This window comes from Argopecten irradians, chromosome 4 (assembly GCF_041381155.1).
Source record: "Argopecten irradians isolate NY chromosome 4, Ai_NY, whole genome shotgun sequence".
Taxonomy (NCBI): Eukaryota; Metazoa; Mollusca; class Bivalvia; order Pectinida; family Pectinidae; genus Argopecten; species Argopecten irradians.
Window position 1 is genome coordinate 18,923,745 of NC_091137.1, and position 24,070 is coordinate 18,947,814.

Consider the following 24,070-nt stretch of genomic DNA (forward strand, 5'->3'; position numbering starts at 1 on the left):
ATCATTTTGTATTTTTTGTGTTAATAAGACATAAATATACACGATTAAACGCCAATTATAGTTCAAATGATGAGTATCGTTTATGGTCCTTCGGGGTCGAGCATCTTTAAACAAAATATAAATTTTCAGTCATTACTGTGGGATTATTTAGCAAATCATTCAATTTCAGTAAGAATAATCTTTGGTATTTACACTTGGTTGTCAATGATGATTAAACGCAGATAGGGACAATTGATTGCACAAAAGTGCAACATGAAAAGCTTTCTGTGTACTGAAGGCAGCCAAGACCAACTGGGGTGTGTCATGATATCTAGATAAGTTATTACTTCTTTACGTTCTGAACTTTTATAATAAGTTAAATACCTAAAAGTTAGGTTAAATTTGATAAATTTTGATTATTCACACCGGTTACTTGAAAATTATTTAAAGTTCCAGCCTTACAATTGATATAGTTGGTGTAATGGTTAACAAGATTTATTATATTTGTTCATTGTTTGGATGACTATCTCCAATCATTCACTTGCACTTTGTTGTGTAAATAACTTATTTTGGTAACTATTGATCATTGCTCATTAGGTCGGACATAAAGAATTCTAATTATATCATGCAGATGGTGAAGCGTGATGATTCATAGTTCATATGATTATCAATGAAAAGATACTATTGCATAGTCTTTCGCTCCTATCTGATTCACCACATAAATATAATTGTCTAGAATATAACATTCAAATTCTTCTCATTCCCATATAATAGCTGTGTCAATAAAAAAGTTAGCATTTGGTAAGTAGGGTGTTATCACTTCCATTGGCCGCTCTATATAGCCGAATTACCTGAGGGATAAGATGGATAGGGAGTGGATTGAACTAGGCTACTGTATGTTCCTGTATAGCTGGTGTAGCAGTTCTGGATTTGTATATCGTAGAAAGTTATGGATTGATAACCATGGCGATGATGAAAACTTTATTCCCATCATTCGCGGTTTCCACAGATGGGCAGCACCGCTCTCTGATGTTTCAATTACCTTCCTTGGATGTCTGAGCCATGCTTTCTTTCCATGATTTATAACTTCAGTTACTAACCTAATTTGGGAAAATGTTGACCATGCATGTTTCAATTACCTTCCTTGGATGTCTGAGCCATGCTTTCTTTCCATGATTTATAACTTCAGTTACTAACCTAATTTGGGAAAATGTTGACCATGCATGAACATACATGTATGCATACATGTATGCACAACTAGTTCAAATCAATGTAGCCTAACTTGTTGATGAAGAGTGGGTGATGATTTTTAACCGATTTCTGCTTATCCAAACCAATTGTGGTATGCTGACATTCGCCTATATATCCAGGTAATATTACTGGATGTATTCAATGGGCAGCAAGAGCAAAATTTCTCTGTTGTCATAGTTACTGTTTCTCTGAAAATGATACAGTGACTGGATTTGCAGGGGGTACATTCTTTTGTTACAAATCTTGTGAATTTAATCATGATAATAAGAAAGGATATGTTGAGTTTTAAATGTTTTGTTTTTCAGAATTTGCACAAAAAATAAACCCATCTTGCAGAAGAAGTTGTAAGTCCAAGAGGGTGAATACATATGTTGTTGGGTTATTTGTAGAAGACATTGACAACTTTGAATTCTATTCTCTTGGCAATTTTAAACAAGCAGAAATATAACCATGTTGAAGATGACCAACAAGATCATACAAAATGGAGGGAGGCGTGTGTAACTTAGAAATTAATAGGACTGTTAAAATGCAATCTAGGATTAAGACTTTATCTACTATATAAAGCTGTGGAATGGGACTTATGTAACCATACATTCAGCCTACCTTTTGATGATCAGTTATAAATGTAAGTGCCATGCAACATGGAAAAAATATCCAAACGGAAATGAAAAGGGAAAACTACTACAAATTATACAATAATTTATTCTTTACCACAGAAAATATCACTTGAATATTGCATTTTGTTTCCATCTTAATTTTTGATAACGCTTCACCTTGTGCAAATATGAAATAGTTTGATCCTCAACCAGTAACGATCATAATACAAGTTTTGTTACATTCCCATGGTAATAGTTACACACTAGCTTCATTTAAAAGTTCTGATACATAAGACACTTATAACCAGCATTACTGATTTAAAATGATTGGAGAATGATTGATGCAGAACACTATAAGGATGACAAGTTGATGTCATGATCACACAGGATTAGAACTTGAGGGCCTTGGCTCAAGTGACCTGTTGAATAACATGATTAATGCAAAATATTATTTTACACTAAGGTATATAATGTGATGCAAGGTAGGCTAGAAAGTTTTTAAACACTATCCTATGAATTATTAAACAATACCAAACAGTAATACAACCTCTTAATAATTATAGAGTAATGCTGACAAAAAGAAATTATGCTTCAATACTGTGACTGTCTATACTAAAAGTGAATTAAAGGGAGGTAGGTCTAACTAGATAGACCTGAATCTCTGGTGCATTCCTTTATGGATTTCATTGTATGATAATTATCAGTTGTACTAAATTGGTTTGGGTAATTTTCAAAGAAAAGAAAAATGGCACAGTACTTACTGGGGTATAGAAATGATTCACTTAAAAGGACAATTTAATGAGGCTAATTTTGTTACACAACTACGAAGCAAAATATATACATAAATGTATTGTTCTACATTCCTTATGAAACATATAATAAAAAATATTGAAAAATTTCATGACATTGTTAAGTATATTTTGATTGATACCGTTGAAATTCCAAATCGTTGATCAATATGATTTAACATGTATGCTGTACCCATATCCGAGCCAAAGTCATGTACGTTAATCAAATGCAATACATAACCACTGAGGAGTTGGTGAAATTATATTTAGACAAGAACATGCACCTTATAACGTAAACACACTACTTCAAGAGCGATTTGAGTAGTTCTAAGCAATTTTTTTTTACTACACTGGAAAGGGGTAGAGTTCTAGATCTGCATACAAGATGTCCGACCGAAGTTTGAACATTATACATACATTTCACTACAGTGGGCTTTTCTGGCATATCGCAGTAAAACCATCTAATTTCCATAATAACTGGTTTGTTTACGATATATATGCAAATTTTAATGTACTTCTAGACTGAATTGTCCCTTTAAGATATGGAGTTAGTGACAATAACATACCGTCACGTAATCGTTTCCAGGTACCAGACTTCAGATATCAAGACTACTGTTAGTTATAGTGCTTGGCCTTGTCTGGTTTAGCTGATCCACTCTTTTCAATGATAATGATTCAAACTGTTCAAATCTGATAAAGGAATGCACAAGTATGTCCTTATATTATCATGAATCTAATGTACATGTACTATTATAACAATATAGCACTTACTAATACAGCATCACACTCTTCTATTTAAAACACTCAAGGAGCCATTTGGTTATATATCTACTAGTAACGCAGACACAAATCTAAAAATTACAGGCCAAAATAAGAACATAAAAACCTCTTTCATAAATGGGTATTTTCATATCATGATATAGTAACAACAAAAAGGCAGTTAGCCCTGTATTTCTCGCCATGGGAAAACAATGGTTCATACGTATACTTGAATCATTAGGGTACCACAAAGCAAATATTTGTTTCTGTGAACAAAAACTACTGTCTGCCCTAAGCTTAATTGTCAAAAAACAGCCAATAAGTCATCCTTGATAGTTCAGGGGTTCCGATCACTAAGATCTCTACACCCCTGGACTATCTCATAGTAAAAACTGAAGGCAGCTCAGAGGAAAAAATCTGAACCAATCACAGGCCTGCAATGATTTCCTTTGAAGACTACAGAGAGAGAGCGACGCCCAACTTGAAAGCCACATAGTAAACCACAGTTTACCGTTACACGGCTCTTTTGATGTACATCAAAGGACTAAATTACCTGTTCTGTTCTATTGCTTCAAGTTTTACTATAAGATAGTCAAGGGGTGTAGAAATTGAAGTGATCAGAACCCCTTGATTTTCGAGCATGCCAATAGGTATATAAATGTAATCAGGTATCAGTCAAGTTAAGACTAGTAAATTAAATGATATCAATTTTAACTTTTGGCCCTCAGGCCATATTCACACCGACGTGTAACAACTGTCATACATGTGCACTACACATAGGCCTTAGGTAATTCAGGTTTTGAGATGTTTTGTTCTCAAAATGTCCTCACCATATCTTTAACTGGTTCAAAACTTATGGCCCGAGTTACAAGTTACTGTAAAATCTGTACACCCTTGACCTAGAGGATGTGGTCAGTGACCCAACAGTAGCGTACACATATCTGGTAATGGTCATAGAATTATCGCTGTATGCTCTAAGCATCATCACCATTCAAGATAGTCTCTGACAAAAAATCATTAGAATAACAGATCCAGTGCTTTAACAAAAGTGTCTTTCTTCATTGGATGCACGGAGGGATTGACACAATAATGCTTTCCTATTATGTATCATTGTCCCCCTCATCCCTATTACAATATAAATAACAAATATTAAATAAAGGAGGGGACCCATACAATTTCACACAAGTATGACAGGATATAACACAAAGCATAGACAAATCAATGGTATCAAAATATCACAAATAATCTTGATGTTGTGCTAATTAAATTATCAAATCAGCTTAGTATATTTATATTTCAGACCTCCAGAGAAATTATATTCAACATTTTATGGAAAAATTGAAAAGTCAAATTTTCGCTACAAAAATGTCAATGATACTTTGATTAAAACAATGATATTCAATTCAAAAAAAGAAAAGAAGCGTTTTAACGAAAGAATATTATGAAATTATAAATCACAATTAGTCTTAATGTAAAAACTCATTCTTTTCTAAACTACTCATAAATGATTTTACCAAAATCATTCTTTAATTCGAGTGTACACAATATTTGTATAAGTCGTCGGGTGTATTTATATTTCATTAAATGTTCAAGTAGCAAAGTATATTTATTTTTCTTCATTTTATAAGAGGCGTACAGCATTTTCTTATATTCAATCACTTTCACATAAAGCATTGATGCACAAGAAGAATATAGATGATAGCAAAACCACACAGGAAAAAATAAATCTTTTATCACAATTTCACAGCGAATAATAGTAATTAAGATATCATTAGTATACAAATAGAGATCTTTCATTCATACAGTTTAAACTCTCACAAATATCACTACATTCACACATGGAACGATCACTTCTTCAGAATAACCAGTACTTAGCAGAAGTATAAAGTACACAAGGGAGATCCATACAGACCTCTCACACAGACTTGATCAGGCTAATATCACCCACACTATTGCACACAACCTGTCGCACGCGAGACGCCTCATGATGAATAAATAGGCAGTGGGTGAGCCTCACTGTTGAAAACAAATTTGTCCAGTGGAATTAATGAGCTATCATCTCCAAACAAGAGATATAAATATTTCAATGTCTCTGCCAGGAAAAAGCTTTCTAACTTATCTCGAAACGTAGTTTTTCCTGCTTTAACATTATGAATGGATGAGAATCCTCCGTTTTCCACCTTTGTGTGTTTGAGGAATGCTTGGAATATGGTCCAGCCCATATCCTGGTATTTCTTGTCTCCGGTAAACCTGTACATGTAGAACAGGCTCTCCACTGTCTCTGGTCGCAGCAGATTGTGAGCGTCTGGAGCCTGTAAAAGAAAATGAGCCAGATATAAAATATGAATTGGGCAGCAAAAGGTGTCTATATAATCAAAACAATATCCTCGTATAGAAAACATATAAAAAATGCAAATGTACTGATGTGCAAAAATGGGTTGGAGATGGTCATTCAGGAAATGATAACACCAAATGCATCCATTTATATCTTTTTAATGTTGACGCAAGGATAGTGTGAACACTTTTGGTTGATCACTACATCAGCATTCTGTCGCTATTGCCTGGCAGGCTGGCGGTACACTCTCGATACCTTGGACACAGTTTTGGTTATGTTATCTCGACGGAGTCGGCAAGTAGCGCTGTTACATCACACACATGTGTTGCGAGAAACACGCTTGTCAGTAGCTGAGCTACTGTCAAAATGGACGACTTTGTTGAGCGTGTTAACCCAGTACTGTTGTTAAATACAATGAGAAGTTAGCCGTTGTTGTGTCCACTTATCTATATTTACGACCTGATACCAGTACAACAACTTGATTTGATTGTTTTTGTCATATTTATTTGATTAATCAAGAGATCGAGGCAACACATTAGGACCTAGCTACAGTAGAATAAGCATCTGGCGTTCGTAACACGAACTGTACAATACGTCCTTGCTTAAGATAATTTTTGAAATATGTTATTATTATCTGATAAGTGTTAACTTTGAATAGTTTGATATTTGAGATTTTGATGTCATACGAGTGTTCTTTTCCGCAATATAGACTATGATACAGTTGTTAAGGCATATTAGGCCTACTCCTTTTCTGGCAGTTCCAGTATCCAAGTTAACAGTAATATAACGCTGTAGACAAGTCACAGAAAATTGAAGAAAGAGGTTTAAAACACATACTAACATCAAGATCATTACATGTATTACATATTATGTCTAAATCGGTAACACGTAAGCACTGACATTGACTGTACATTGTCATCTGAATATTGTTGGTTCGGTTAGTTTTTATTACAGCCAGAGATCACCTTTAGAAAGTTGTCTGCAGCACGAACTAGTTAATGTTACACATGTTTCATATCGTAAGTATGGTATGAAAGCTGTTGTACATTGACAATACAGTATGTAGACCAACTCCTGTGGATTAAATGAGCATGGTTTTCACGAAAAAAAAAACAAACATTCCTACCATTCAAAATATTTTTGGAATCGTTTTGAGATTAAATAATATTTTATTTGTTTAAAAAACCACCGAAAGCCAACTCACAGAAATGGTAAAAGCAAAGTATCTTTAGCTTCTGTACGTGTAGTCCGGTTTCCTAATTCATGTGTTTAGTATGTTTTGGGTTACATTTCAGTCTTTGATTTCTCCATGATAATGTTTCAACGCTTACCAAAAAATTTTCCACACTAATGTCCGATTTGATTACGGTAATTACTGTACATACTTAACGTAATCTTACAATATATAAACTACTTCAGTAACATTGCTTGGAGTCTTGTAATGTACAGTACGTTTCGTTAAAAACACGTGTAATCGTTGTTGCTTGTCGCTGCAGCTATAAGGAAATACCTGTGTAGGCTTACACATGTGTGTATGACATAACAGCGCCACCTGCCAGCACCGTCGAGATAACATAACCAAAACCAAAAACATACCGCCAGGCAAAAGCGACAAAATGCTGATGTAGTGATCAACCGAAACCGTTCACACTATTCTTGCGTCGACAGTAATAATGACCTATAGGTAACAACATGCACATGTATACAAATTCCAAACAAAGAACTAAAAGAAATATTTATGATCTGCCATAAAATATAGAGAGAGAACATCTTATGAATACTGATTTACTTACTTTGACAATGAGATCCTCTTTGGATTGTGCAGCCTGACTGAAGTAAACAATTTCAGGACTCAGTTTGGTAGGCATTCGGGCATACATCTGAAAGCAGGTTTCTGTGAGACGTTTGGCAATATCAAAATGGTCGTCAGGCAAACCATTCTTATAACCAAGCGCCATAGTTCCAGGTAAGTAGCATACAAGATGGTCCTATAAAAATAAATGTACAATAGGGAGATTAAAGGCCCACTACCTTTCCAGAACAAAATATAAAGGTTTCTTGAAAACATTAATAACATTTGAAAATACATATAGATGGCGTAAGATGAGGTAACAACACCAAGCATATGCAAGATTTCCTGCGTAATATATGATAACCTTGGAGATTCATTTTGCTGTTTTGCCGTCTGGTGCAGTGACACTCAACTACTGCGCTGTATTTAGGACAATGGCGGGAAACATAAGATGACTCGCGTTATGAAAATTAACATTTTATTCATTTTAATTATTTTTTTCAGAAGATGATGATGAGTGCAGTATTAACGCTAAGTTAATAACTTTTGCTAATCTATAAAAATTATAGATCTCATTTTACATTTTCATTTTAAAATTTGTTTTGGAAAGGTAGTGGGCCTTTAATACGCAGCCAGCTTACATGTTTATAAATTCTAAAACTAGGAATTTCTGTTGGTTGTATTAAATGTGCCTAGCTAGTACCTCCATAAGAAATCTAGACTGTACATTAAGGGCAAAGGTAATTAACGCTAACACTATAAATACTAGCCCTCCCATTCCATTTCATGGTTTGGGGACAGGAAAATATAAAGCTTTAGGATTAGGCTCAAAGAAATTCCCATATTCTGTTGTCTTCATTCCATCCATGGAGACAAAATCTAAAGTGTCTTCATTGCAAAATAAAGCATTGAAATCATTATACCCATACCATTTTTGGACTGAATGTCCGACCTCCTAACAGCTCTCCAATGTACAACAGTTTGGAAGGAGAGGATTCTCGCAACAGATGTTTCTTAACTCCATCAATCGCTTCTAAAAAGTCATCTTTAAACCTGAAATAAATACAAACTTCATCTTCATACACGTCATCTATTGTAACAAAGGTAATTATTACTAACCACAACATACTGCATGGCTGAAGATTAATGATTTATTGAACTATGGACATCAGATCCCTGCCAGTTAAATTAGCTAACTTCTGTAACATCGGTGCCATGGTATAGAATCATTCCGACATAAAATGTTGTGTTGGACTGTCGTATCAGTCATATCAATACATAATCTTAAGCCCTAACGGTTGTTGGTCATGTCCGTTCCTACAGTTGTGTAAGCTTTTGACTCATATGATGTCTGTCTTGTCCGCCCTTACATCTGTATAAGTTTTTGACTTGCATATCAGGGTTCTGTCCATGTAAGATTTTGAATCTAACTCACATGTTGTTGGTCTTGCCCGTTTGGATCCATTGTTTAAGGAGGTACTCGTAGTAGCTGTCTCCACGCGCCCCAAATGTGATGGTACTTGTACCCCTGAATGATCCAGTATTAGCATTGACAAAGATGGGCACCAAGCCGTCCTTCTTAGGTAGGCCATGGATATGCTTACTAACAGTCATCACCGAGTTCTGTAATTAATATACATGTGTATTTTCTGATTGGTATATATCTGATCATCCCACACAGAATACATCACATTTTTTTTTTGTGTTAATAAAATTTGATGAAATGAGTGACATAAGCTCACCGGCCCTTCGGGCCAGGTGAGCTAAAAACAGGACACATAAGGCCACACCAATTTGAAACCTAGTTTTTTGGGATTTCTCGCCCCTAAAATGGAAAAGTTAGAAAATAAAATAACAAAAAAAAAAAAAACTATTTCAGATGCTCGGAAATCCAAATAACAAAAGTCAGATTTTTCCCTTCCCGTTTCTGGTTTGTGCTTTAGACACGCTGAAATCCTTATCACTTGAGTGCTCAAACCGGTAAGAAAACGAAAGTTTAAGCGCAAAAGGGAACCAGATTAGGAAAAAACGAATGAAAAAATGGCGGGTGTTTATGTTGCAACTGTGAGAATTTTTGACAGAGATGTTGTAAGACGTTTAAAGATTTGTTCGATTCTATACTCGATTCTATAAACGCAAATGACGAAAATGTGATCGATGTGGTAGACGTAAAATTACATGCTTCATAGATGATCCAATGTTTAAAATTACGAACCTATTTTCTTTTTCTGAATATTGGCATCAAATTCAATATATTTTTTTTTTTTTACTTTCACTTCATATCATGCCAACAACAGCGAAACATGGAATAATTCTCCTTCCAACTTTAGAATGTTTTTGTATTGAATATTTGTTATCAAAGATGAAAGCAAGGTCACAGAAACTAATATAAGAATTAATGCAATTGAAATTAATATGATGATATTGAATGCTTCTATAGTTTTGAATGACTAGTCAAGATTATATCTATACTGTGAAAATGCTAACCTTTTGTTCTACTGGGTGTGGCAAAATTTTACAGGTTTCCAATATCGTAGATCTACAACATTTATGATTCTCCTATAGAGTTTTTAGTGGAGTTCCACCTGGACGAGAAATAAAAACACTGTTGATTTATATTTGAATTTGATAATTAATTGTTTTATTCAATGCCAAGGCATGGCAGTCAGATATTATTGTTGTTAATAAATGTTGAATTTATCATTATATTGGTTTTTACCTTGTTCTCTTTAAATCTTTGCACATGAGCATTGTTCAGACAACAATAAGTCTTTCAAACAAGTCAATAGCACAGAGGCCAAAGATGTTATTTATATCTTTTCTTTTGACTCTCAAAACATAAATGCTACAACCTGCATGTAAATAAAACACAAATATAATGGATTTAGCCTTGTGTTAATGTTTGTATACATCATATTCTCATTTTTGATACCGCTCGCCCCATTTTTTTGGGGGAAAATGAAAATTAAAAAAAAACAAAAAAAAAACCTATCGCCCCACTTTTTTCTCTCTCCAAAATCCGAAGAACTATTTTTCAAATTGGTGTGGCCTAAATTAGTATTTATCTCTAAATATTATTCTGGAATTACCTTAACTGACATCTTCATCAATTCAATTAAATCTGATTAAAATACAGATCCTTATTCTCACTCCATAGAGGTATTGTCTAAACCCCATTACAAGTAAGGCTTTCTGTATATTTTATCATAGCATGTATATATGTAGATAAATTGTGCTGCAATCTGGGACAAAATAGATTTGGATACGATTCAGCACACTATGCAAGCAATTTTGACTGTCTTCAAGATTCTGCATGCAACATTTTGATTTGTCAATCCAAAAAGTCACCAGAACGGGATCCTAGGTGGATGTTGAGAGAATAAATAAAAAAAATAGCTTGATAATGCATCCAAAGTACCTCATACTTGTCATCCTTGGTAACCCGAGACAGATCCCTGAACTCCAGCTGTATAGTGGTCACCTCTGACGTACTGCTGTCTGGTCCCCAGCGAGGAGCATGGGCACGACTCGTCATCAAATTTACATCAGAAAATGGCACATTGGAGGGGGAATTGAAGCATGGCAGTAAACGATTTCCTAGATCAATCTGAAAAATAACATTATCAATGTTAAATATGTTTGATATTGAAGCATTTCATTTCTATAGGATGAAGACAGGATTAAATTGTAAATAATCATCAGATGTGAGCTTATAATACACAAGAGCCCAATGGGCCCGAATCCCTCATCTGCTATCTGGTAATAATGGTGCAGCCCTTGAATGAAGGTAAAAGTCAATCATTTGAACAAACATGGTAGCTAAAATTTCAGGACTCCAGTTCTCCTACTTTTGGAGAAGTTGTTTATAGGGATGCCGGACAGACGACTGGGGGACAACGGAGGCCACACTATGGCATAAGCCATTCAGGTAGGTGAGCTAAGAACAGCTGAATTTGTCTCCAAATGGAAGTGAAGATCAACAAATGAATATTTCCCAATTAATTATCATATAAAATTATACTGTCAACTGCTATATTTTCAATTAAGATAGTAATAGTCTCATCACTACTCACAGCTTTGTCCTTGAACAGGTCATCCCCGGTAAGATGGTACGTCGCCAGCAGTCCTCCCAAAACTCGGATGGTGATTTCAAATAAGTTCACATCTTTATCTTTTTCAAAAGTGAGTTCAGTAGCTACCCATTCCCTAGCATCATCAAACTCTACAAGACATTATAGAAAGCAATAATGAGTATAAAATTATTCAGAACAATTTGGACACATTTTTGCTTGACTATTTCCGTGGGTCAGTCAGGAAGTAAATGTCACTATATAACTACCAATCCATATTTACTGTATACTGCTATTTGACCATTTAATCCCCTCCCCTCTAACCATAAGCAACCCCTCCCATTTTTCTAGGCCTCAAGTTCACTTAACTTGAATTTATTTTCAAAGGGACAATTTGATTTCAGATTTCAGCTTAGTTTGAGTATTCCTCAATGTACCTACCTGGTTTGAGTCCGAGGATAACCAGAGTGTCCAGTGAGTCTACAATGGTCAAACCTACACCAAACCACTCCGAGTGTGTGCGTGTGATAGGGTGGAATTCATCATGTCCCCAAGCATACTTTTTGTAAGCCTGCCAGGCAAACCGAAAAGCATCAACTACAGCCTCCTGTCGGGCCGTCCTCTTCCCCTCCTCTGTAACAGGTAGATATGTAAGGTTTAAGTAAAACAAATACTGATCGTGCAAAAAGTCGTATAAGTAAATATCTGACACTTAAAACTAAACTGGTTTCTCCATAATACAAATATTTTAGGTAAATAGATATAGATAACTGAAGTTACAGCACTGCAATAACATTAATGATTTCAATATACAACTCCACAAGAAATAAGTAAAGTGAACACTATCAAAGCTTTTAGAAAATATCTTTAAAGAAGCTTATGATTTATGATAAGTTGTTGATTATTAGCTGACCTAGCCAGTGAGCTTATGTCAAGGTGCGGTGTATGCCATCCATCAACTTTTCACATTCTTTCAAATCCTTTTTCTTTTGTAGAAATGAAGCGATTTAGTTCTAATTTGGTCTGAAACTTCCTTGGGTGAAAGAGAACCAATTTTGTATAAACAGTGGGTCTGGTCACCCAAGGGGCCTGAAGGGCAGGGCCCAATATGGGAAATATAGCAAATGCTTTAAAATCCTTCTTCTAGGAATGAAGGGATTTAGTTCTAATTTGGCCTGAAGCTTCCTTGAGTGAAGGAAAACCAATTTTGTATATAAACGGTGAGCACTGTCGCCCAGGTGCCTAGAGGGCAGGGCCCAAGAGGGGAAATATAGCTAATTCTTTGAAAACCTTCTTCTTCTGTAGTGCTCAATAAAGGGATTTAGTTCTAATTTGATCTGAAGCTTCCGTGGGTAAAGGGGAACCAATTTTGTATAAATGGAGGATCTTGTCCCCAGGGGCCTGGAGGATGGGGCCCAATATGGAAAATATAGCAAATTTTTCAAAATCCTTCTTCTTCTGTAGGAATGAAAGGATTTAGTTCTAATCTGGTCTGACACATCCTTGGGTGAAATGGAACCAATATTGTATAAACAGAAGAACTGGTCCCCCCGGGGCCTGGAGTGTGGGGCCCAATAGGGGAAATACAGCAAATTCTTTAAAATCCTTCTCCTTTTGTAGGAATGAAAGGATTTAGTTCTAATTTAGAATTTAGTCTGACGCTTCCTTGGGTGAAATGTTACCAATATTGTATAAACAGAACTGGTCCCCCAGGGGCCTGGAGGGTGGGGCCCAATATGGAAAATATAGCAAATTCTTTAAAATCCTCCTTCTTCTGCAGGAATGAAAGGATTTAGTTTAAATTTAGTCTGACACTTCCTTGGGTGAAGTGGAACCAATTTTGTATCAACGGTGAGGCTGTTCCCCCAAGGGCCAGAGGGGCAGGGCCCTATAGGGGAAATAGAGCAAATTCTATAAAATCTATCTGTAGAAATAAATAGATTAAGTTCAATTCTAAAGCCTTCAAGTTGGTAGCTTGTGTTCTTAGCCTGAAACAGGTGAGAAATACAGGCCCAATGGGTCTCTTGTTTTCTGAATGAAAGTTCTCTCTGCTTTAAAAATAATATTTTGTAGATTTGTAGATGTATAAGTCAAAACTGATGTATTCAACATACCATATACAGAATTTATTTTTGATAAGACAGGCTTATGGTTTATAATTTTGACAAAATAATTATAAGAATAGAATTTTTCATTTAGATACAAAATGCTTACAAATTTTAATTAAAATGTACATACTGCATTTCATATGACAGACTTACGGTTAAAGTAGTCGTAGGGTGGTACCGCATGCTGATCTACATTAAAGTCAGGGTCAGCTCCTCTGTCTACAGGCTGGTTCTAAACATTATTAATAATTCACTTAACTATTCATACTTAAAACATTTACAAAATTAAAGAGAAAATTCTGTCTACCAGTAATAATACAAATATAAATCAAAATGTTGAAGTAAGATTTAATGAAATTTAAGTTTAGATATTAGGTTTTATTGTTGATGTATGTGACAATCATTTTATTCTCACACAAAAAAATGGAAGACTGACACCATGAAGAAAAGAACTGAGAAATGTATCATGCAGTACAGTGGTACATTAACCCACCAGCTGACCGTCAACATTGTCGTCTTTCTCATTGTCATCATCCTTCCCGACTTCACCATTTTCATCCCTTTCGAGGATTTCTTGTTTCTCTTCAGGGGGAAGCAGACCTACCTCCTCCCCACCGCCATTAGGTGGGCGATCGACGACAGGTTTGTGTTGTGGCGGGCGTCTCATACCTGGTTTGTGCTTCTGTAAACGTTTCTAAAAGATAGTAACATCAAAAGTTATATTACATCTTATTGCTATTATAATTAAGCGCTTTCAGTCAATTTCTACTTTGAAGAAGAATTATATCTACTTATAAAGAAATAAGGTCTGTGTTAATACTGTAATATCATCCGCGAGGTCAATTAATAGGATTACCCCCTGCCCCATACCCTCACCTTGCTTTGTAACAAAGGCGTTTAAAAGGTGGCAGTATACTCGGCCACCGCTGCCCATACGGATTTCACTAAATTGGTTGTTAAAAAACCTTTTTAAGATCAACAAATTAAAAAAGCTTTACAAATATATTAATTTTGAGGTAATGAGTTGACTATACAATATAATATCTATAACATGAAACAGAATTTTATATACATGTACCAGCCAGAAGTATATACATGTATATATATATATTCTAGTAGTTTGACACTTACATTATACTCATCAATCTGTTGCTTAGCAACCCTTTTAAGGTCATCTTGTTTATTGAGCTTTGGCACCCCAGCTTGAGGTGGCTGAATCTGCTGGTTGTCATTTCCTTGCCCGAGAAATTTGTCCTTGAAGAATGGACTACCATTTTCAGGAGCTACTTTGTCTACCGCTTGTCTTTTGTCCTTTGTTAATTTAGCATCCTCACTTGACAATTTGTTTCCGTGATGAATAGCAGGTAGAATGTACAGTGCGCTCAGCCCACCTAACACAATAATCAGACAAATCACACTCCTCTGTAGGCTTGACAGTCTTTTCCATACCTGAGATAGATAGATATAGACATCTTCAAATATTATTTATGTCATGAATATTTTGAGTTGGTAATTTTTTGTGTCAAATTGATACATTTATGCATCAAACTTTTAGAAATCAATTGTATTTGACCCAATAATTTTAACTCCCAAAGTAATGAACATAAAGTAAAATTGGAAGTGCTGTTAGCCAAGGCCTGTTAGTATAGATACGGTAAGCAGTGGCCATGCATGCATGATGGATATTCAGTCATTCAGATGTTGGCATTGGGGTCACACTTTTGACTGAAAGCAGGAGCTGTTATGTGTGCCTTTACTCTTTAATTTTAGTCAGTGTTAACATTAACCTGGCATACTCCTACCAGATGACAATCTCTTTCTGCAAGTACTTTTCTGCATTTATCAATCAATTAATTTTTTGGCAAATAGTATAAATGATAACACATGTTATGATCAGCATGTCAAAATATCATCTATTCTACCTACTCCTAGAGACTAAATCTATCTGGAAATTGTGGATTTCCCTTGATACATGAGAGTGCTATATGCATATGATAGCATATGATAGAGTTCAGTATTGCCAAACTCTGAATTTGTGATGAGGTAAAATCAGGTGCCTACCCTGGAAAAAAATGGGTGAAGGGGTCAAAACAAGGGTTATGTGTGAAACAACATTTTAGTGTAATTTTTAACACTTTTTTAAAGCTTAAAATATACATATATTTATTATTTTCATATTGCTATTCTGTGATATTTTTGTAATAATCTAATTAATATCTGATGATTAATGAAATGTTTTGTATTAAAAAATCTTGAAATAATTATTAAATAAAACTGGATGTGATTAAATCTTTTTCTGAAATCACAAGTGTTTGTGCTTTTGAAGTATGATTAATGCAGGGTTGTGCCAAACCTGTTTTAGTGGACCTATCTCATATTTTCTCAATCACTCCACAGGTACCTGGCTCGTTTTTTTAATGGCATGTTGTAGTATATAATATATATTGTAACATCAAACATAGAATTAATATTTGGTACTAACTTCAAAAGTGCTTTCTATCTTTTTGAAAAACATATAATATATACATATATAATATATATTGTACACATGCAGGTATGTATTATGTACAAGAACATGCCTTTAAAAAAACCCGAGCCAGGTATATACGTATACCTATGATCACTCTGTATCTTGATTACTAATTTGCTGAGCTACATACAACCATATACTTGGTATATTTATAATTGATTAATTGATCATTAAAATTTGGAAGATTTTTTTTTTTTATTTATTTATTTTTCTACATAACAGTAGATCTGAACATCTGTACTGTTGACACCACAGGCCTTATAAAGTTACCCTCAGTTGGCAATGCAACTCACTCTCCAAAAAGATTGTCTTTTTCGTGGTTCTTTCTGTTCATCGTCGAAACCAAGACTGATGGAAAGAAAGTCTCTCTTTGCACCAGGCATAATGACTGTTAGTGATTCTGGAATATCCGTATCGCTCGCATGTCGCCTTGATGTAAATTCTAGTTTAGATTCTGTAGCAAACACGTATTGACCGGATACCCATTGAAAGGAGAGTATAAAATTAGAATAAAAAACGGACCCTAAAAAATATCCGACCATGCTCTATATACATTGGATTATGATATTTACACAGGATTGTATAGAAATATTACAATATTGAAAACAATATTTCAGTGTTCAAGATTTGATAATAACGCTAGTCTAGTATATTTTTGTTCATAAAATGGCATTGAAAGACTTTATCAACATTTCGTTTATTCATGTGCGTGATTGCCTTATGCTACACTTCAACTCGTTCAATCCGGAAACAAATTTCTGATACGGATCCAAATTATTACATTAGACTGCTTTCATTTTTACGACACTTATTTTGTAGTTTTACATTTGATATTTTTCATTTATATCCTTAACAACTAATTTGTTTTAGTATTAATCAATGATAATATAATTTTGAATAAAATATACTACAATTGCTTTTTATTTACCAAAACATTAACGACAATGTTCAGACCACTTGCTTCTGGATGCCAGACCACGATGCTGACTTAGCTCAACAGGTAAAATAAACACCCTTATCGGAGAATATTTTGCATAAAAAGAAAATTAGCATTGCCTTTAAGGCTTCATAACAATGCAGTTTCTTTGTATAAAGGATTGTCACTGCATTTCCTACCCTTATACGACTGTTCAGTTGCAGAATCTGTCGTGAAATATTCCCGCGGGTTGTCTGATGAAAAGGGAGACAACCTCTTTCAGCAAAGTTTACAACAAACTGAGCAATTACATTCCACGCCTCAATCACGACATATTCTTCTACGTTTGAGGATAATAACGAAAAAATGTTGAAAATATGTAAAAACCATTTACCTACAATCTTTCAATTTTAACTATCATCAATTTTTTCATGCACCCTGGCAAAAATGCCCTACTGGACTGTTAGTAGGCCTAACCGTTTACCCACTAACATTAGGGTGCAAACAATCCAATGTAACAGTTAATGTTAAACAAGGAGAATTACTTTGAGCGTTTTGCAATAAATTGACTGAAGGCAAGACCTTAAAGGGCGCAGCCAGATGTTTCAGTAACCGTTAATTATGCAATGTTAAAAAGTTCAATTTATAGAAATATCGGAGTCGAATATCTCACTCTATCCTTGTCCCAAAACCCCCATTTGAGAAGGAAATTCACATAAGAGAAAGAAGAAATTTCTATTTCCTTAACAAATATCCCGTGTTGGGTCAGCTGATTATATTGGAAGGTGGCATATCACTTGAACATTTGCAAATAAGGAGCAATTGCACTGAGCTTCTACCAGACTAAGATTACAGTCGTCGGATCATAAAAGTGTTTGAACCGCTTAATTATATATTGAGCTGACTCCAAAGCATCACATTCACACTGATGGGATTTTTTACAGTGGGTAAAAAATGGCAACCGCAAACTGTAGCTGTCTGTGTGTAGGATTGAATTTTGAAGATAGTGTTTTTTCTTATATTTTCATGTATGGGTTACCTTAGAAGTGCTTTGCAATTCGTGCCCTTTAGGCACGAAGGGCTGTGCCCTTATAACTTGCTACAAGCAGCCCGAGACAAGTAAAACTTTTGTTTAACTGTCGATACAAAATCAGTGAATCTACTCTTTATATAGAATTCAGGTTTTCTAATTTACTGTCCTATAGACCAATCCACATCAATCTGCTATAGAAGGCTATGGTGCTATACCATTTGAACGACCCTTCTGTCAGTGCTCAGTTTTAGTCTAGAACTGCTGTTATAATTAGTGCTTTATTACCCCATACAAACAGTTTATGTTGATGTGAAACTGAATAATCATTTAATTTCCATGTCATCACATTCTGTCTTATGTTTTTTGTTGAACTGACTATTTAAGTATATTAGCATAGCAGTCTGTGATGGTAATTTTTTTCGCTGCTAGTCATTTGGACTAGTAAACCCCAAAATTTAACTAGTCCGACTATTTTATCACTAGTCTAGCCGTTTTGCTTCAGCATTTCAAATTCAGTCATGATCAGTATACAATTTTTCGCCCAAATTGCACTTTGGATGCTTTCGTGAACACTAATTCTCACAAAATGATCCAATCAGACTGAAATATTCGCATAAAGAATCCACTCAAAATGTGTTGAAAAATGCAATTGACCACCGCTCTTGTAAATGTAGCATTTATCAATATTAATCGAATGGGGAGCCACTAGTCACACTAATCCAATCGGACTAGCTCATTACAATGGGCATTAGTCCCTCTGTAAAATTACTAGTCATGGGCATCGGACTAATGTTTAAAGTCACAGTCTGGCATAGTAAATAAACTAAAAGGTAATACTATATGTTATAAAAAAACAGTTGTTAATTTGATTTTCTTGTCTAGCTCTATGGAGCATTAATTCTCAGATAACACCGGTACCTTGACTTGGATATACTTTATTCAACCCAATAAGCACCCTCATTCTTATAAGTGCCCCTTCCCATTTTAAGCCCTCAATTTTAAATTAAATGCAGACATATGATATAAAAACTTTGGCATTGTTTATTGATTTCTTTTGAAAAATGATATATGGTATAAAAAGCTAGTTCAAATTTGGTTCTAAAACTTTTTAACTTCTCACATAGTGGTGCTACTTGTATTCATTCATTTGTTACATGGTAAATGCATGCACCATCCATTTGTTTTTGTAGTTTTCTGAATGTGTTTATATTTTTCAGATGTTCATGATGGACAAGACTCTAGGTGTTCAGATGTAAATGATGAGTGATCAAGGGAAAGGCAAACCCACTTTGCCATTTGGCTGGATTGTTCGCCAGTCAACTTCTTTCCCTGATCGAGTTTACTATTTCAACACACAAACTGGTGCTACAACATGGGAAATGCCAGATCTTCTCAAGGATTTAAATCCTGGTCTGGTACGTTCTGGTACTCAGTGAGAGAATCATGTTATAACTCATATGTTTTTAAAAAACGTTTCCATTACTAGTACATTATGTACACTGTCACTTCCATAAGACAAGTGACCAGGAATTAGCATAAGTACACAAAGGTGTAAAACGTGTATGAGTTGTCTTCCAAAATGAAAGTCAAATTTGATACTTGATATCAATTTTAGCACTGCAGAATATACAACACAACATGTTATAGCATTGTAATATTGTGTACACATTGCATTAGTTATGAAAACATCAATATAAAATATTCACTGAATGTTTAACAAAATCATTACATAAACTTAATCAATAAAGTAAAACATGAATGTCCATAAGAAAAAGTATGTTCTGAAATATGGCACTATGGCATATCACACAAAAAATCTGTCTGCAAACTTAAGAAGCTTGTATTAAAAAATGTAATAAATTGATTTCAACCAAGTTTAGACAAAATCATCAATATGAAGAAAAATTAATGATTGTATAAATAGCACCAGCATGTATTCAAATTGTTTGATTAAACTTTCAGAATCCAAATATTCATGGAACAAGCAAAAGACCATCTGATGTTAAACATGGCCACAGAAAACATGATGTCAAACTCAAAACTTCTGGTGTCAATCAGCAGCGAGTAAAACAGCAGGTATCAGGTGAGAGCCATCCCATTCCCAACGTCAGCCATCCAAATCCTGCAGCAAGCCAACAGCTGACTTCAGTTAACCATCCAGTTCCTGGAGGAAGTCAGAATTTTCCAATAGAGGCCAAATTTTCACCCGAGTTTTCTGATGATGATGGGGACAGTCTGGATCTTTCTTTGGAGCCAAGTGACACTTTTAATCCTGCATCTGAACATCAAAGTTATTATAACTTTAAAGAACATTGGACTTCTGATAAATTTACAAGAAAAGACCATATTCCTTTGCCAACAAATGAACATCTTAAAACATCAGACAAACTTCGTCATTCAGTTGGCAACTTTGAAAAGAAAGTCCAGAGGGCAGGGTCCTCTGCAGCCAGCGTAAGGAGTAATAGCAGTAACGTAGAGAACGCTAACCGTCTTGACAAAGGACAGAGAACTTCAAGTCATGAACTTGAACATTCTCCAGCTAAAAAATCCAAATTATCATCCAACATTCATACTCAGGAACCAGGATCTAGGTATGTTCTTAGTTCAAAAGACATTGTCAACTCTAAATACTCACACTTAGGTACACTTTCCAATCCTCCAGACATTTTAGTTGGAACTGAAAAATGTGGTTTACCAAGTGGCCAAAAAGACAGATATAATGGTAAAGTAGAACAGAAAAGGAGCATAAAGAGCAGACTTGGTTACCCACAACCTGCTGGTAACACAGTGGAGGATTGTAGGAAGATTGATAAAGGACAGGTGTGGAACTCAAGTAAGAGTTCTTCAACAAAACAGGATTCTGAGACAGTTAATCGCCAAGTGGAAAGTTCAAAAACAAGAGTGAAGAAGAAAGCGGTAAGCAGACTCAAAGTGAAAAGCGATGAAACTGATGGCAGCGTTACAAAGAGTGTGCGTGGGGATGTGAGAAAAGTGATATCTTCTGATGCTAGTCATTGTTCATTATCATTAGCTGATTTTCAGGATGCTGAGAATGCTGCAAGGGACAGATTTTCAAGTGGGAGTGTACACGGCTCTGACACACATGGACCTACCAGGCGTCACTTGTCAGATCCAGAGAAACTCCTTAGTATCCAGTCCTGGATCAACCATTGTGAACCAGAGGATGATCTGTCGGACAAGTCCAGTGAAATCCAGGTACCGTGTTGGAACATCTCATCTCCTGACCAGGATTCAGGTCAGGGAAGTTTGGTACCAAAAAATCCTGACAGACGGGTTATCATGTCGAATGATAAATTATCTATATCTACCGTGGACAGTGTGCTGCAACCATCAGTTGGGGAATCACGTAAAGATTTTGGTGTTTCTAAAAATAACTCTTGGAAAGGTAAGATCAATATGGCTGTTGTTTTGACAATATTCTTGTCTGTCAATTAGTAATTCTGAGTATACAGTGACCACCTATGTTACCTATGAAAACTTTTCAGATTCCCCACAACATTTTCTGTAACGATTGGTAGTAACAACCTACCGATTAAGATTGGATGTTTTGGATGCAGAGAAATATTTTTTTGCCCTTGTCATGAAATAGAAAGGGGCCACATAGTGTTACCTAAATTTATCCAGTGCTGTTGTATTCTGTCACAACTCGTCCCTGTCCCCATTTTATTTTGAGATGGGAATATTCCAATCTTTCAGACATTTCTAGCCTGTTTATGTTAAGCTCAGAAAAATGGCAGCTTGTCTAAGAAAACTGATTTCACTGCATGCCATATATGGACAGGCTCCACTAGTTAAAATAAAAAAAAATAAGTTTCATTATTAACAGGTGTACATGCTAAACCTGCTCCTGTGGCTCACCGAAATGTGACAAGCATGGAGATCGATGAATGGCAGGCAGAGCCAGCAGTCATTGAGAACCGTCAGATTGAGGGCATGGACGTCTCTGAAATAGCAGTAAGTGAAATATAACTGCTTCATATTGACCTTGTTAGGAAAGTTTAGTAATTAATATTAAGAAAATAGTTCTCTTCAAAACATTTAGATATATGCCCCCCTTGTACAATACGATTACCGATAAAAATTTTAATACAACGCGTGTAGCGTTTGTATTATTGCTATCCGGTTTACTGTTGATTTGTAGGACTTGCCCTACAATGACATCGAGTGGTGACCTCTTGAACCATTTCATTCATAAACTCCCATTCATAAATTCCCTATTTATTGAATAATAAACCTTTGGACCAATCAGTAGTCATGGGAAGACTGCCTTCTGATTGGTAGAATACACAGAGTGTGTAAAGAATACACAGAGTTTTATATAATATACAACACTATCTAGGTCAACTCCCTGACTGTTGTGCCTGTTGGTGAACTCCTCTGTCCAACTTACATAATCTCTGTTAATGAATTGGACTTACTATCTAAGGCTTATAGATCTGAGATAGTAAAGTAAACTAATAAGATGTTCTTTCTGTGTACCTTAAAATTATGTTTTTAAATGATTGTTAAAAACAGATCTTAGGTAAAGGCAAGATAACTTATAAGGCTGCCCTCATGTGTGCATGGTTTTACCAAAATAAGTGTATGTGCAACATAACAAACAAGAGTATAGGATAAAAACTCATTTTTAATGAAGACTTGTTTTCTTTTGTAATTTTAGAATCTTTTATTTCATGTAGGAACTTTAATTATGAAAAATGTCATACAAAACATACATATTTTCTGTGATCAGTTGAATGTTCTTGAAATAATTGATATCATTGTCTTTTTTTAATATGGTTATATGTTTTGATTTTTGAAATTCATTTGATTTCATTCTATTTTTCTGTTACTGCTGCGTTGTATTTGCAGTACTTTGAGTACTTTGATTCTTTGTAGTTGTGCACATTTAAAACAAAAAGAAAAACTACAATAGATTAATAATTTATTATCTATATTTTATATTGCCAATAAACACATCCAACTGAAATCAATATAAACAAACTGAAAAAAATGTATTTGAATAATAGAACCTAACTCGCCCACTTGACCTTCGTTACAGTATGTTTAAAGTAATGTTTTAACATATTGATGTTCTTTTACAGTTGAAAGAGGTTCGTGAACATTTACAAAAACAAGTCCCAACCGAGGTAAGTTGTGTTTTATTTCCCTTTATAGTTAAAAAAAATAACAGAAAACTGCCAGCTGATGTTATATTCATGTATTGATAGTATCTGTGCTTGACATGCAATATTAACGAGTTGTTCTTTTGCTTTTTCAAGGTCACTGGTACACTAACAGAGCGTGTGTCTGTATCGGACAGCCAAACAAGTGTCACTAGTCTGGACAACAAACAGGTAAATCATTCAAACATAATTATACAAAAGCCTACTCCTCCTTAAATCCCAATGCCGATCACAAATTTGGCGTGAAGAATCATTGGTTAAAATTTTACTACTATTTAACTCCAATATGGATCGCTACTTAATTTTGTGAAAAAATGTCATTGGGATAGGACGTTCAGATTTTATATAAAGGAGGCTGGGCCAACCCCTAGGGAGAGAGATGGGCTAAAAAGAGGGAATCTTTTCTTACCCGGATAATTCTTTAAAGATGCTCCACCGCTGACAAATGGTATTTTTTCACTATTAAAAACAGGAGCAGACGATTTAGTATTTTTCTTCAGTTGCAAAAGTTACTTACTTTACACCATTACCACCACTGAAAAGTTTGAGCTTCTAATTTTACTTCAGGTTAAAAATATAAAAAATAAGTAATTGCATCCTGAAAAAATTCTGTGCCACTATATCCTATATGGAATGAAGTACTGCATGCACCAAAGGCAAAATAAATTATTTTATATTATTTTTTGTGTTAATTTGACATATATATACACGATTAAACACCAATTAT

General features: G+C 34.9%; 2 protein-coding genes and 1 non-coding gene across 4 annotated transcripts in view; 2 read left to right on the forward strand and 1 right to left on the reverse strand.

The window, feature by feature from the left end:
• Positions 1-610: 610 nt before the first annotated feature.
• Positions 611-697, forward strand: LOC138322563 (small nucleolar RNA snR60/Z15/Z230/Z193/J17). Its single transcript, XR_011208435.1, has one exon. It is a non-coding gene; the product is annotated as a small nucleolar RNA snR60/Z15/Z230/Z193/J17 (small nucleolar RNA).
• Positions 698-1,916: 1,219 nt separating this feature from the next.
• Positions 1,917-16,689, reverse strand: LOC138320845 (endoplasmic reticulum mannosyl-oligosaccharide 1,2-alpha-mannosidase-like). Of its 2 annotated transcripts, none has more exons than XM_069264103.1 (11): positions 16,502-16,689; positions 14,810-15,127; positions 14,283-14,372; positions 13,832-13,910; positions 12,012-12,203; positions 11,574-11,722; positions 10,919-11,107; positions 8,936-9,123; positions 8,430-8,553; positions 7,502-7,696; positions 1,917-5,685 (listed from the first exon to the last, which is right to left on the reverse strand). In XM_069264103.1, exons 1-11 carry the CDS (start codon positions 16,589-16,591, stop codon positions 5,356-5,358), a joined length of 1,944 nt encoding a protein of 647 aa, XP_069120204.1. In that variant the 5' UTR covers positions 16,592-16,689; the 3' UTR covers positions 1,917-5,355. The 2 variants fall into 2 exon arrangements, with proteins under 2 accessions (XP_069120204.1, XP_069120202.1); XM_069264101.1 differs by having other exon boundaries at positions 14,172-14,372.
• A 462-nt stretch (positions 16,690-17,151) lies between these two features.
• Positions 17,152-24,070, forward strand: part of LOC138320846 (uncharacterized) — a 33,441-nt gene continuing 26,522 nt past the window's right edge. Inside the window, exons 1-6 of the mRNA XM_069264104.1 lie at positions 17,152-17,208; positions 19,375-19,572; positions 20,120-21,563; positions 22,005-22,132; positions 23,263-23,307; positions 23,440-23,514. Coding sequence (XP_069120205.1) covers positions 19,414-19,572; positions 20,120-21,563; positions 22,005-22,132; positions 23,263-23,307; positions 23,440-23,514 — 1,851 coding nt within the window. The 5' untranslated portion in view covers positions 17,152-17,208; positions 19,375-19,413. The remainder of the gene's footprint in view (positions 17,209-19,374; positions 19,573-20,119; positions 21,564-22,004; positions 22,133-23,262; positions 23,308-23,439; positions 23,515-24,070) is intronic.